Source organism: Haliotis cracherodii, unplaced genomic scaffold, assembly GCF_022045235.1.
Source record: "Haliotis cracherodii isolate W230 unplaced genomic scaffold, xgHalCrac1.p SCAF_1, whole genome shotgun sequence".
Lineage (NCBI taxonomy): Eukaryota > Metazoa > Mollusca > Gastropoda > Lepetellida > Haliotidae > Haliotis > Haliotis cracherodii.
The window spans coordinates 28,438,643-28,453,485 of NW_027266264.1; the positions used below are offsets into that span (position 1 = coordinate 28,438,643).

Genomic DNA, 14,843 nt, shown 5'->3' on the forward strand with positions numbered 1-14,843 from the left:
TGGTTCTAAACATGTTGAGCATGAGTGAGTGAGTATGTTTTTCCCCGCTGCTTTCATCTCTATTCCAGCAATATCACTGCAGCGAACACAAGAAATGGGCTTCACACCACTAATCAGAAATATAGGATTTTAGAAACGCTGTACTAAGGGCAGCTTGACAGAATATTTATTTATAAGATATATCGTATCCAGATAATGTTGATGACACCTATACAATTAGTGGAGTAGCTATAACTGACGAACAGGCACAAGCAGGGTACTTGTATTCGTATTTAGTCAGCCACATCAATGATTTATACAAATTTGAAAATATAAACGGTTTGCTAACCGAAAACAAAAATAAACAAATACAATTCAAAATCTACACAGTATATTTCCATAGGTCATATATTTACATAAAATTAGTATCAAGACCAGATATATAGGTGATAGATGTGGAGTGTCGGAAACAATACAACAATATTTGTTTTAATGCCCAACTGTCCTTTCATTTGGGGTCAGTTTTTTTAAAAGGATGAAAGTGAATATTAATGATACAGTATCATTTGGAGTGAAAAGGTGGGTGTCCACCGACGAAACGATACCCAATTATCGTCAACATAAATACATTATGTGTATAAATGTAAAGTTCTTGAAAAGATCTGTACATTTAATATCTATGTTAAGGAGCTAGAGCTTCGTGTACAAATTATAAACAAACATCAGAAAATGGACGATGTAAGTTTAGAGCGAATATCAGAAGCCCTCACTAAAACAAATGTCAAAATTAACCAAGCGCTGCAATGCGACAACGCGACATTTTGGCCATTTGTCGTATTGTCGCGCTTTGCATAACAGGTTTTTGTATTTTACCAAAAGGCGACAATGCGACAAGGTCAAAATAAGTCGCCCCATCAAAAATGTGTGAAAAAGCGTCATAGTCCCATGTATGTGTGTCAGGTTTGTGGCTTTTGTTGGTGTAAATGTTAAGTTATCACAGCTGCTTCTGTTCAGTCTGCAACTAAAACACACAGTGACCACGATGGAAGAAAACGGGAAAATTACCCTGAAAAACTATGCTTTCGTCCGTTATGTACGTTTTGAAACACACTCGTAATTAAAACGGTATCTAACGGGGACTCGTTTAATAATCTATATTTATCATAGCTTTATGCAACCACACAGCATTGTAGCAGAGACTATATAATATATTATATGGTCTCTGATTCTAGGTAGACATGTCTAAATGCTACATTTATAAATATATATACTATTTTTAGAATCTACCAGTTTATACTGCTAAAAACTGACTCCAAAGCATGCATACGCATGATATATTGGGTTACAGCTATCCGACCTAGGTCAGGTGTTAAACGTGGTGAACTCGGGTTCACGTGCGCGTCACGTCTAGGTAGTGTGTTTGCTGAGCATGTCTGTCACATTCCTACTCATACAGCGTTGTTCTCTTTCTGTTTCTACAGACAGGGATGGTAATGGTTTGGCCGTTGTTTACTCCGAGTCACATGGTGCACAGCACTGTGGTGGTGTGGGTGTTTGTGGGCCAGGTCATGTCATGCCGGAAGTGCGCACCAACCATTCTTGTCGTTTCCGGTGATCTAGATAAGCTTCTAATTTTATTTCATTTCTATCTATATGACCAAAGTTTGTTTCCTTGCCTTTAGTTGCATTAACATTAACTTGACGATTCCTCAAAAAGAGACTGGAATTTAGACTATTGTCTCTTCGAATGTTGTGTTTTGAATTACTTCTATTATATTTTTTAATAAGAGATTAAATTGGAATCCCCAGACACATCAGCAGATATTGAAATGTCCTTTGTAAATTTTCGCTGGAAAGGAAACATCAGTTTATAATGATTATATTATTTTTAACACATTTCCTGATATTTTATTTGACAAAAGCTCGTTTAGACACACGTATATTTCTGAGTGACTCCCTGTATTCTTTTTTTGGCAATAATAGTTTTGTTTTGATTTAAAGCACGTTTTTACTTATTTGAACTCGTGATATTTTTTCTCCATATTATGTTAGCTAGGAAATATATACAAGTAAAGTGAAACGTAGATGTATTTTTAGATTAAATGCTGAAATTATTTGTGGTACAAATTATGAATTATGAATGTTTGCATACTATTGTGATGTTTCCTTTTTACCTTTTAAATTATCGTTTACCTACGAAGATGTTGTATATTTCCTACATCTACACAGCCTTGGAGAGATACTCACACTAATCACACTCAGTGTCACTGGAGTGGCCATCTGGTCAGAATACACCCCTACTCTAATAGGATGTGACAGGTACTTGCCGTCCGCAGGGCAGTGTTATGCTGTCGGAGATATACGTCTGGGGTATCAGATGACGTGATTGGGCCCCTTCCTTTTGGAAATGCACTTGAGTCATTCGTCACCACTCGCCCCTTTCCGTAACCTGCTATTCGGCTTGTCCCGGAATAATACGAGTTTCTCACGAATGGCACTTGAGTATGTTGCGGCAATTTAATCTCCCATTCGGCTAATTACGGGACCCCACGATTATTCATTACCCGTCACATTATCCCTGCTAGAATATACTGAAGCACATGGCAATATAACTCAGGATGTCCAGTCATCCAGATGCGATTTATACGTCGATATTTTAAATGATCGGGTAAGTTTGTTAAAAGTATGTATTAAGATGGGAAAACTGATAACGTCCATTATATCTTGTCGCGCTGGTCAGATAGAGTTAGGGAAACAGTCACCTACGGCCATGTCCATCCTCCACACTTATAACATACCACATATACATCGACTGGTCAAGCAGCTGGTCAGTTATTCTGCTTCATACTACTCTTCACTTGCCCGGGTCAAATTACGTTATGTTATTCTGTCGAAATAGCGTAAAAAAGTGACATTATCGCCATTATAATACCTGCTCGAATAACGACAGTCACAAACCAGCCGTAGTTTTTATTGACAAGGGGGCCGGGCAAATAAGATTATTCATGTCAAGTTAACTTACACAAGAAAAAATGTTTTCTATAAAAAATCCTTTAAGATCATTGAAACAGGACGAGAGCGTCTTGGTCGATTTTTTCTTTAATTGTTGGATGGGCATTACTTGGAAGTTTACGGATGACAAAGTAGAAACAATTTGTGGATATCAAAGAAGTTGTTATCCATAAATTGTGTCTACTTTGTCGAATGTTTCTGTTATCGGAATAGTCTGGAGCGGATCGGCACACTCGGATCACCTCAATCTCATAGGTGATCTCGGCAGTTATCAGGAGGAATCCATATTAGAACTGGTTTCTCCAGGTCCAGTATAACCAAGTAGATGGTGTTCTTCTCAAATAGTTCGTCATCTTGGCCGGAATATTTATAGACACAGTCGAACAACTTGCAGAACAATAGCGTCAGCACAACCATAGTGTTGCCCGCGCTCGATAACAGTGACATGCAGTAGGTTAGTCAATCAATACACATACGGATATACATATACAATATACATACGGATATACATATACAATGTACATACGGATATACATATACAATATACATGCAGATACTTTGCGAAGTGATCCAACGACACACTGAAGCACTACAAAAAAGGCGACCAACGGATCGGTGGTCAGGCTCGCTGACTTCGTTGATACATGTCATCGTAACCCATTTGCGTGGGTCGATGCTCATGATATCAATCACTGGATTGTCTGGTCCAGAATCGAATATTTATCAGACCGCCGTCATAAAGCTCTAATATTGCTGAGTGCGGCGTTAAACAACAAACAAACAATACAATTACTTGGCCGGCGCGACTACATGTAACCCGTCAGAATATTAACGGCACAATTACAGGGCAGACGCGACTACATGTAACCCGTCAGAATATTAACGGCACAATTACAGGGCAGACGCGACTACATGTAACCCGTCAGAATATTAACGGCACAATTACAGGGCAGACGCGACTACATGTAACCCGTCAGAATATTAAAGGCACAATTACAGGGCAGACGCGACTACATGTAACCCGTCAGAATATTAACGGCACAATTACAGGGCAGACGCGACTACATGTAACACGTCAGAATATTAACGGCACAATTACAGGGCAGACGCGACTACATGTAACCCGTCAGAATATTAACGGCACAATTACAGGGCAGACGCGACTACATGTAACACGTCAGAATATTAAAGGCACAATTACAGGGCAGACGCGACTATATATAACACGTCAGAATATTAACGGCACAATTACAGGGCAGACGCGACTACATGTAACACGTCAAAATATCAACGGCACAATTACAGGGCCGCGAAATGTAACACGTCAAAATATCAACGGCACAATTACAGGGCCGCGAAATGTAACACGTCAAAATATCAACGGCACAATTACAGGGACGACTATATGTAACATGTCAAAATATCAACGGCACAATTACAGGGCCGGCGACATGTAACACATCAGGATATTAACGGCACAATTACCTGCCGGCGACAACACGTAACACAGTGCGGAGTTAAACAACCAACACACAAACGTGAGTAGGAGCAGTCAGCTTGAGTGAGGGTATTCAATGCGCTATCGGTTCCTACTGCACGGTATGTCACGTTGTTCGAATGGTAAGGCCGCATCACAGGGCTATACGGTAAACCGTATCAACAATAACAGTAGTTTCAGGATTACGAAGGGTATCTAACCAGACAGTGAGGCATCGTCTTGCTAAGGCATCTGTTATAGCCAGGCGGCCTGAAAAAGATCTAACAACATCGTATACTGCGACGTCAGTGGTGTCAAGCATGACGTAACCAGCGATGGAGGCCGGGAAGCGACGAGTAAAGATTTACGTTGCATGGGGTTGAAGGAAGAACCAGGGTAGACGGAAAGTTGTTTCGTGAACGTCTTTTTGTATCATCCCATGCGGTCCCTGTTATAACGTCATTAAATTGTGATTGTCACATCCCATCAGTGTGTTTGTCCATAGACCTTTGAGCCTATTTACGGCATCCAGACTCACTGGGATGGTGTAATGTGTTATTCAGCCAAAATGCTGAGAGATTTATAGAGTTCGTGATTTGAATTTATAAAGATATATATTATAATGGAACCCACACGAGTAAAATGATATTTATGTACATAATAATCCATTAATCCATATCCCAGGACTTAGTTCCAGTATTCAACCGACAACCGAGCATTTGGCACTGGATACTTCAAACATCCACCATCAGGGACTTGTATCAGTTTCAACACTCGATTATTCAAACATCGACCACCGGGCACATGTATCAGTTTCAACACTCAGCCATTCAAACATCGACCATTAGGCGCATGTATCAGTTTCAACACTCAGCCATTCAAACATCGACCATTAGGCGCATGTATCAGTTTCAACACTCAGCCATTCAAACATCGACCATTAGGCGCATGTATCAGTTTCAACACTCAGCCATTCAAACATCGACCATTAGGCGCATGTATCAGTTTCAACATCTAACCACTCAAACATCGAGCACCAGGCACCTGTATCAGTTTCAGCATTTAACCACTCAAACATCGAAAATATTGAGCGCATGTATCAGTTTCAGCATTTAACCACTCAAACATCGAGCATTAGGCACCTGTATCAGCTTCAATATCCTCTGACTCAATTGAAATATTACAAAGAATACAATTAGTACTGTTTGTATCATTGTGAATTCCAGTGAAATGTTATCTGCCACCGAATACATTTATCAAGCATTAGTCTCGAGCCAAACTAGGTAAAAGTACTAAGTAAAATATATGTTTTAGTTATCAGGCATATATATTTAATGTATATGCACACTATTTATAGAAACAGCATTTCTAGGCACGTTATATTATGTAGACACACCATCTGTTGACATAACACCTATATTCCCGTCATATAATGTATGTACACCATCTGTTGACATAACACCTATATTCCCGCCATATTATGTATGTACACCATCTGTTGAGATAACACCTATATTCCCGTCATGTTATGTATATACACCATCTGTTGACATAACACCTATATTCCCGTCATATAATGTATTTAACCATCCGTTGACACAACACCTATATTCCCGTCATATAATGTATTTAACCATCCGTTGACACAACACCTATATTCCCGTCATATAATGTATGTACACCATCTGTTGAGATAACACCTTAAGCTATATTCCCGTCATATAATGTATGTACACCATCTGTTGACATAACACCTATGTTCCCGTCATATAATGTATTCAACCATCTGTTGACACAACACCTATATTCCAACCATATTATGTATGTACACCATCTGTTGACATAACACCTATATTCCCGTCATATACTGAATGTACACCATCTGTTGACATAACTCCTATATTCCCGCCATATAATGCATTTAACCATCTGTTGACACAACACCTATATTCCCACCAGAATCTGTATGTACACCATCTGTTGACATGACACCTATGTTCCCGTCATATTATGTATGTACACCATCTGTTGACATAACACCTATATTCCCGTCATATAATGCATTTAACCATCTGTTGACATAACACCTATATTCCCGCCATATTATGTAGGCACACTATCTATAAGCATGCCTATATACAATAATAAACATGACTCGAATCTTTGATCTCCTTCTAAATGCCCATGACAGAGTTAGCTATCACGTGATAATGTATTTAACCATCTGTTGACATAACACCTATATTCCCGCCATATTATGTAGGCACACTATCTATAAGCATGCCTATATACAATAATAAACATGACTCGAATCTTTGATCTCCTTCTAAATGCCCACGACGGGTCAGCTGTCACGAAGCAACTGATGATAGATAAAGAACACATGCCAACAAACGGTTCCCTCCGCGCTGTGACATTGCCATGATATATGTGGCTGGCGATAAACTTCCAAAACACAATGCTCTCGCAAATGATTTGATGAATCTAATAGCAGACACACCATTTGTATTGCGAAAATATATGTACATGCCAAACAATACAAATGTATAACAAACCCATACTACATATTATACAAATGACATTCATATCTTGACATCAGGCATACTTACAGCACATAGGTCAATTCCTGTGATGCACAAAGTCAGATAAAGGAAACTAGGTTCATGGAGTACTCGAAGAAACACCACCAGTTTCATAACCTTGAGACAGTTTCACTAAATGGAGCTACAGCTATTCGAACTTCTAGATTTCTTTTAAAAGCGGAAGATGCTACAACTGAAATTTCAAGATACGTTTGAAGTATGATGATATGAAGTATGATGATATGAAGTATGATGATATGAAGTATGATGACATGAAGTATGATGATATGAAGTATGATGACATGAAGTATGATGATATGAAGTATGATGACATGAAGTATGGTGATATGAAGTATGATGACATGAAGTATGATGATATGAGTGAGTGAGTATGGTTTTACGCCGCTTTTGGCAATATTCCAGCAATGTCACGGCGGGGCACACCAGAAATGGGCTTCACACATTGTACCCATGTCGGGAATCGAACCCGGGTCTTCGGCGTGACGAGCCAACGCTTTAACCACTAGGCTACCCGACCGCCCCCTATGATGACATGAAGTATGATGGTATGAAGAATAATGACATGAAGTATGATGATATGAAGTATTATATGAAGTATGATGACATGAAGTATGATGGTATGAAGAATGATGACATGAAGTATGATGATATGAAGTATGATGATATATAGTATGATGATATGAAGTATTATATGAAGTATGATGGCATGAAGTATGATGATATGAAGTATGATGATATATAGTATGATGATATGAAGTATGATGATATATAGTATGATGATATGAAGTATGATGATATGAAGTATGATGATGTATAGTATGATGATATGAAGAATGGTGACATGAAGTATGATGATATGAAGTATGATGATATGAAGTATGATGATATATAGTATGATGATATGAAGTATCATGATATGAAGTATGATGATATGAAGAATGATGACATGAAGTATGATGACATGAAGTATGATGATATGAAGTATGATGATATATAGTATGATGATATGGAGTATGATGATATGTTGAAACTGGTGGCGTGTGTAGCCGGGGGTCAAGTGAGTCGCTCGTCTCACCTGGGACCCACGTTTGATCTCCACATTGGTACAATGCGTGAAACTATTTCTTCGTGTGATATTGTTGGAAAATTGTTAAAGCAACGAAACCCAAGATTCATTTAGTTTTGTTTCTTTAATTGAACGTATATATCTTTGAATTCCCTGAATTCGGTATAACCTACGAACACTTTCGGAAAGGTTAATAAGGCCTGTAATATGGTAAATTCAACAAGAAAATCTTACCTGTGCCTGCAAACGCTGGCCGTAGGTTCTCATTCCCGTTGGGTGCAGTCTCTCCGATGTCCGAGTGTGAGATCTTCAACATGCATTCTGACTGATTCGTATTGATGAGTCCATCCTCCTCCAACTCCTCCCCCTCTTCCTCCTCCTCACCATCACCATTTTCATCATCATCAAATCGTTTATTTGTCTCAGGTTCTGGTAAGTACGTTTCACTGCCCCGAGTCCAGTCAGCCGCCCCTCCTACCTTCAACGCCCGAAACCCCCCTTCTTCCCCCTCAAGCATCTCCGTGGCGACTCCCCCCGCGCCACCCCCTTCCTCACTCCCACTCAGCGACGTCTTGTCTGGCATTACTGCTGTATACCACACACCATCGCAATGTCAACAGTGGCTTGATGTCAATTCTTCAATACGATGCACAAATGGAGCCACCATGTGATATCACTGTCAATTTTAAAAGACACAAATTTGGATATGACTTGCCCAGTGTGAGGACCGCTCTCACCTGTGAGTTTCACGCTCTGGGAGACTTGTAGAAAGTTGTCTCTACGCGAACCAACGCTAAACACACGTCCAACAGCCCCATCTCGCCAAGAGCTACAGCTGAACCAAGGAAAGATGAGCGACCATGACCAGAATATGAGGTTGCATCAGTGTATACACAGCTCAACCAACGTCAGCCGGCATAGAAGCGAGAAAAGACTTCGAGACATAATGTGTATCACTTGTTATATATTACATGCGATACTATCTGTTGTACGTCGATAGTGAATGAGTTGGGTTTAACGCCGCTTTTAACAGTATTCCAGTTACATCAGCTCAACGGGGGAGGAAAGCCCGAAGTGATGCAGGTCTCAGACGTTTACCACTTCGGTGAAACCCGCGAGCACGGGTATGGTGCTGACAAACCTAGAAACATAATCGAGGCGAACCGGGATTCGAACTCACGATCATAGGTCTCTGGCGTGCCAAAGGGACGCAACTCTGCACAGCGAATCGCGGCGCCTTAGACGACTGGGCCACCCCTGCCCCCTTTGCGTCCGTAACCAACCTGAAAAGAAAACACGAAGTAACGTCGTTCGAAATCAGAGACCTGAAGCTAAATATGACATGACAGTCTGCGCAGGTCTATGCCCCCGATAAGTTTGTTTGTTTGTTTGTATGTTTGTAACGCCCCACTCAGCAATATTCAAGCCATAAATAATCCAGTCTGGGTCAGAAAATCCAGTGATTGATGTCATGAGCATCGATCCACGCAATTGTACGATGCCATGCATCAACCAAGTCCGAGCCTGACCACCCGATCCCGTTAGCTGCCTCTTACGACATGTATAGTCGCCTTTTACGGCAAGCATGGGTTTCTGAAGGCCTATTCTACCCTGGATCTTCACGGGTACCCCGATGAGATCTCATGGCGGGCTTGTGCTTCTCCAGTGTTAACAAGTGATTCATTTGGGGAGGGGGGTATTTGTATTGTAATTAGCACTGCGATATTATTAAGAGAACTCCCCACAATGCCTATATTGACATGATGACAAAATTTGTAATTTATTTGTTTGGAGTCAGGCCCAGACAATCCAGTGATTGATATAAAGAACAACGATACACGCAGTCGGGGTGAGATAACACACAGTCAATAAGTCTCTCAGTCTGACCACCGATCTATTTAGTCGCCTTTTACGGCTTGCAATTGTCGGGCAGCCCAGTTAGTTGTGCAGAGTTGTGTCCCTTGGGCACGCCAGGAACCTATAATCGTTGGTTCGAATCTCGATTCGCCCCGATTATGTTTCTACGTTTGTCAGTTCTATACCCGTGCTCCAGGAAAACGTCGAAAGACGGCATCACTTCGGGCTTTCCTTCTGCATCAACCTGACACGCGGGGATATATTTAGAATACTGTTCAAAGCGCCCTTAAACCAAACCAAATCACTCACTGCTGATGGTCCCGCTTATGTTATTTTCTAAGGCAGTCGAAGAACGAGTGAGTGAAGTGGGTGTTACGCCGGGTGACACCACAAATGGGCTTCGCACGTTGCACCTTTGTAGGGCATAGAAGCCCGCATTTCGGCTTGACGAGCGAACGTTTTAACCATCTGGCTACCCCATCACCCGATGTGTGATACAAGGTAGGCTACGTCATACCTGTACACAGTTGATAACAACAGTATTCCTTATAGATAACAGGTGGATAATAATTGCCCCGGACACGTACATATGTACCGTAGAAGTGTGCCAAACAGCGGTCAGGATACCGTAAATCTATGCTGGCCGAGGTGGGACATCGCTTTATCGCCCTCAATTACGGCTGCGAGAGAGCGATACCACGAGACGGGAAAGCGATAACACGAGACGAGAGAGCATTACCACAAGCCCAGAAAGCAATACCACGGGACGAGAAAGTAGTAACACGAGACGAGAAAGCGATAGAACGGGAAAGTAATAGATCGAGAAAGCGAAGGAGATAGAAGGCGAAAAAGCAATAGAACGAGCCGAGAAAGCGATATTTCCCATGCTACCGTACATTAAAAAGGTTTTTACTGATATTCAGTGATCCATTCCTATAATTTTCACCGCTATTTTTTTGGTGGCAGAGATCGAGGGACATCGCTCTCTCGCCTTCAATTATTGCCACCAGAAAGCGATACAGCGATAACACGAGACGAGAAAGCGATAGCACCACACGAGAAAGCGATACAGAATATATACTGGGGCAAGAATATTTTATCCAGTCACATTTCAAATCATACCTATGAAGGGATAATTTAACTGTAGTGATGTAGGTGATTTGAAAACAATCCACGGATTTCTGATTGGTTTATTGCCATATCAGGGAGTTTTATGTGACAATCACGCCGAATGACAATATGCTCTAAATAAATCAGGTTAAAATCTAAATATATACTTTTCAAAAGAAGTTAAAGAACACCCGATTCTTTCACATGACTATGGTTAATCAGTTGTGGCTGATTCTATTGCAAAACACATTTTTATAATTGTTGGCGTTCATACACTTGTTTTGAGTTGTATACGATGTTAAGCTATTGTCCATAAATATTCGTTTTGACATTTGATTTATGATCAACTTGTATTGTGTCGCGTGTCTGCGTAAAATGCATTTGAATAATTTATGGTTCCATTTGGGAGTTTTATAAGACTATCAAGCCGTCAGTGCGTGGGGGGTCATGGCAATAATCTAAATACTAATGCGTCGTGTCCACCTTTGATGATCACTGTGTTGCTTCGGTGGCGTCTCTCTGGTGCCTGGTTTGATACCAGTTTGTTGTAATTATTACTAAAAACAGCTCATTCCTTTCAGTCAAACTGTCTTCGGGAATTAAATTCAATGCTTATCACAATGTAAAAAGATTTTTAACTTTACCGCCAGGCGAGACGCACTAATTTTAGTATAGAAATAGTCATAGTTATGTAACAGTTCTCTATGTATTAGACTGTATGGTTGTTATCAGTTGTGTCTTATGGCGTGAGTTATGTAATTATCTAACACATATGTACACAAACAGTGAGTCAGTCAGGTGGATGTGCAGACCCCCCTCCCTCCCATCCACCCACCTACCTACATACCTACCCACCCACCCACCTACCTACCTACCTAACCACCCACCCACCCACCCACCTACCTACCTACCTACCTACCTACCTACCTACCTACCTACCCACCCAACCACCCACCCACCTACCTACCTACCTACCTCCCTCCTCCCTACCCACCCACCTACCTACCCACCCACCTACCCACCCATCTACCTACCTACCCCCCCCCCCCCCCCACCCCCCACCCCCCACCCCGCCCTACCTACCTACAGCTTGACAGGGAGACAGGCCGACAACACATCCACCCAAATACATAATTTGACAAAACTATACTTAACATATACATCAAATATTAGAATGACAGCTGATTGAAACCATGTTATAATTATTCATAATGATGCGCTTCATGTTATCAATGTTAACTGTGTAGCCACACCAATTACATGTCTCTCCATATGTGCAGTTTACCCAAGTACACATATCAACTGTGACAACGCTGCCGTGATAACACCATTGATCATTAACACCACTGTGCACTTTAATCACCTTCCTTCATACATGTTAACATAAAAGTCAGCGTCTCTGCATTCAAGGATTTGTTGAGTCGGAATTGGAATACTTCCAAGTTGGTTTCTATAACAGTGAGTGAGCGAGTGTGTCTGATTTTACGCCGCTTTTAGCAATATTCCAGCAACATCACGCCGGGGCACACCGGAAATGGGCTTCACACATTATACCCATGTCAGGAATCGAACCCGGGTCTTCAGCGTGACGAGCGAACGCTTTAACCAGTGGGCTACCCGACCGTCCCTGTTTCTATAACAAACCGCTCAACAATCACATAAATTATTATAGACAAAAGAAATGACTCAAGATGCTTGATACCCTCTTTTACTTTATTTCATTCAAAATTTTGATTCATCCATCCCTTAAATCCATTGTTTTAACATATTCGCCACTTTCAGTTCAGTTCAGTTAAAGTTAATATCGCAGTTCACATCACAGTTCACATCGAGGTTGTCACACTGACACAACCTTAATCCATCTGGTGGTTAAAGTGTTCGCTCGTCATGTCGTAGTCCCAGCTTCGATTCCCAACATGGGTACAATGTATGAAGCCCATTCATGGTTTACCTACGTCTGTACAATTATTAAGTTCAAAATCCTCTTCATAGGTTTAATTTGAAATATGACTGGAGTGAGTGAGTGAGTTGGGTTTAACGCCGCTTTTAACAGTATTCCAGTTATATCGGGGCGTGTCAGCTAAATGTGGGAGGAAAGCCCGAAGTGATGCAGGTCTCAGACTTTTACAACTTCGGTGAAACCCACGAGCTGGTGCTGACAAACCTAGAAACATAATCGGGGTGAACCTACAATCATAGGTTTCCAGCGTGCCAAAGGGACGCAACTCTGCACAGCGAATCGCGGCGCCTTGGACGACTGGGCCACCCGTGCCCCCGAAATGCGACTGGAAAAAAATCTGAGCTCTGTTACTGATGAAAAGACTCGTCGTGGCTTGTTTATATCCTTGACAATGTTTGTGCTTCAAATGCAGAACGATCCCAGCAAACAATTTCACGTTGTGGCAACGTTATATATACGTTGTGACAACGTTGTTATCTTACGTCAATACAACGTTATTTTGTGGAAGCCCATTTACGTTGTCACAACATTGTGCACCAACTTTGGGTTACGTAACTTTCACGCTGTCACAATTTTATGGGAACGTTGTAGTTACGTTGTGGTAACGTATTATTTACGTTGTAGTAACGTTGTATTTTACGTTGTGGTACGTTGTATTTATACGTTGTAGTAACTTTGTGTTTTACTTAGTGGTAACATTATAATATTATGCAACGTTATTCTGTGGACTACCATAAACGTTTTAATTACGTTATCATAGACAGAGGAATTACGTTCTGGCGTTTTCAGTATTTTTAAAGGATGAAAATCATAATGATGAATAAAAAGGAAAGTAATGCATTACTGCATTACGTCACCAATCCACAACCTCACCACAACGTTGTGAAAATGTAGTGTGTTAGCTGGGATTATTTTTAAAAGACGAGGGAAAACTATGGTAAGCAAGTGCACCCACACAATGTGTTCGAGGCGCCCAAAATAACCTAATTTAATCTCACAGGGTTATGCAAGGCAGGACATGTTTGGTATTGCCGTGACCTGTCGCGTGCACATCCGGGTCCCGAGGGTCATCGGTTATAACCGAGTCCAAGACAATGGATGCACAGCGGTGCTGTCACGTTAGTACGTGACGCGGGCTTATAGTAACAGCTAAAGGGGGTCAGACCGGCCGTCCTAGATTCAAGGTGGGCACCGTTTCTTTTAAAGTGTCGCCATACATGTACTCTCAAAGCTGGCACTGAATGCATCTATGAACACGCCTCGACCTCTACATCCGCGTGTTTACATGCACGACCATATCCCCGTAACGTGGACTGTATTTTCATTCTGTATTCACTAAAATTATTCTTTTTTTCAATTATATGATTTGTATTTAGAAAGGAGGAGAAATTTTCACTTCAGCATAAATTACAGGTGCCGCCCTTCATTCGGTATTTTTTTCATACTAAAAAGCTTCATAATATTCATTAGTCATAATTGTCATGTTGATCATGTTTTCACAATGCCCAGCTATGTTGACTGCATTAAAAAGTAAAACTATGTTTTGTTTGTTTGTTTGTTTAAAGCCGCACTCAGCAATATTCCAGCTATATGACGGCGGTCTGTAAATAATCGAGTCTGGGCCAGACAATCCAGTGATTGACATCATGAGCATCGATACACGCAATCACATACATACGATGACATACATCAGCGAGTCTGACCACCCGATCCCGTTAGTCGCCTCTTACGTCAATCCGACTAGGTAAACATTCGTAAAAGCAAGCACATTTTCATTCA

The 14,843-nt window shown here is 41.1% G+C and overlaps 1 protein-coding gene across 1 annotated transcript in view; it reads right to left on the reverse strand.

Annotated features, from left to right (window-relative positions):
- Positions 1 to 8,453, reverse strand: part of LOC139462704 (sialin-like) — a 34,000-nt gene extending 25,547 nt beyond the window's left edge. The window contains exon 1 of the mRNA XM_071244534.1: positions 8,372 to 8,453. Within this exon, the coding sequence (XP_071100635.1) occupies positions 8,372 to 8,453 (82 nt within the window). The remainder of the gene's footprint in view (positions 1 to 8,371) is intronic.
- Positions 8,454 to 14,843: the final 6,390 nt, after the last annotated feature.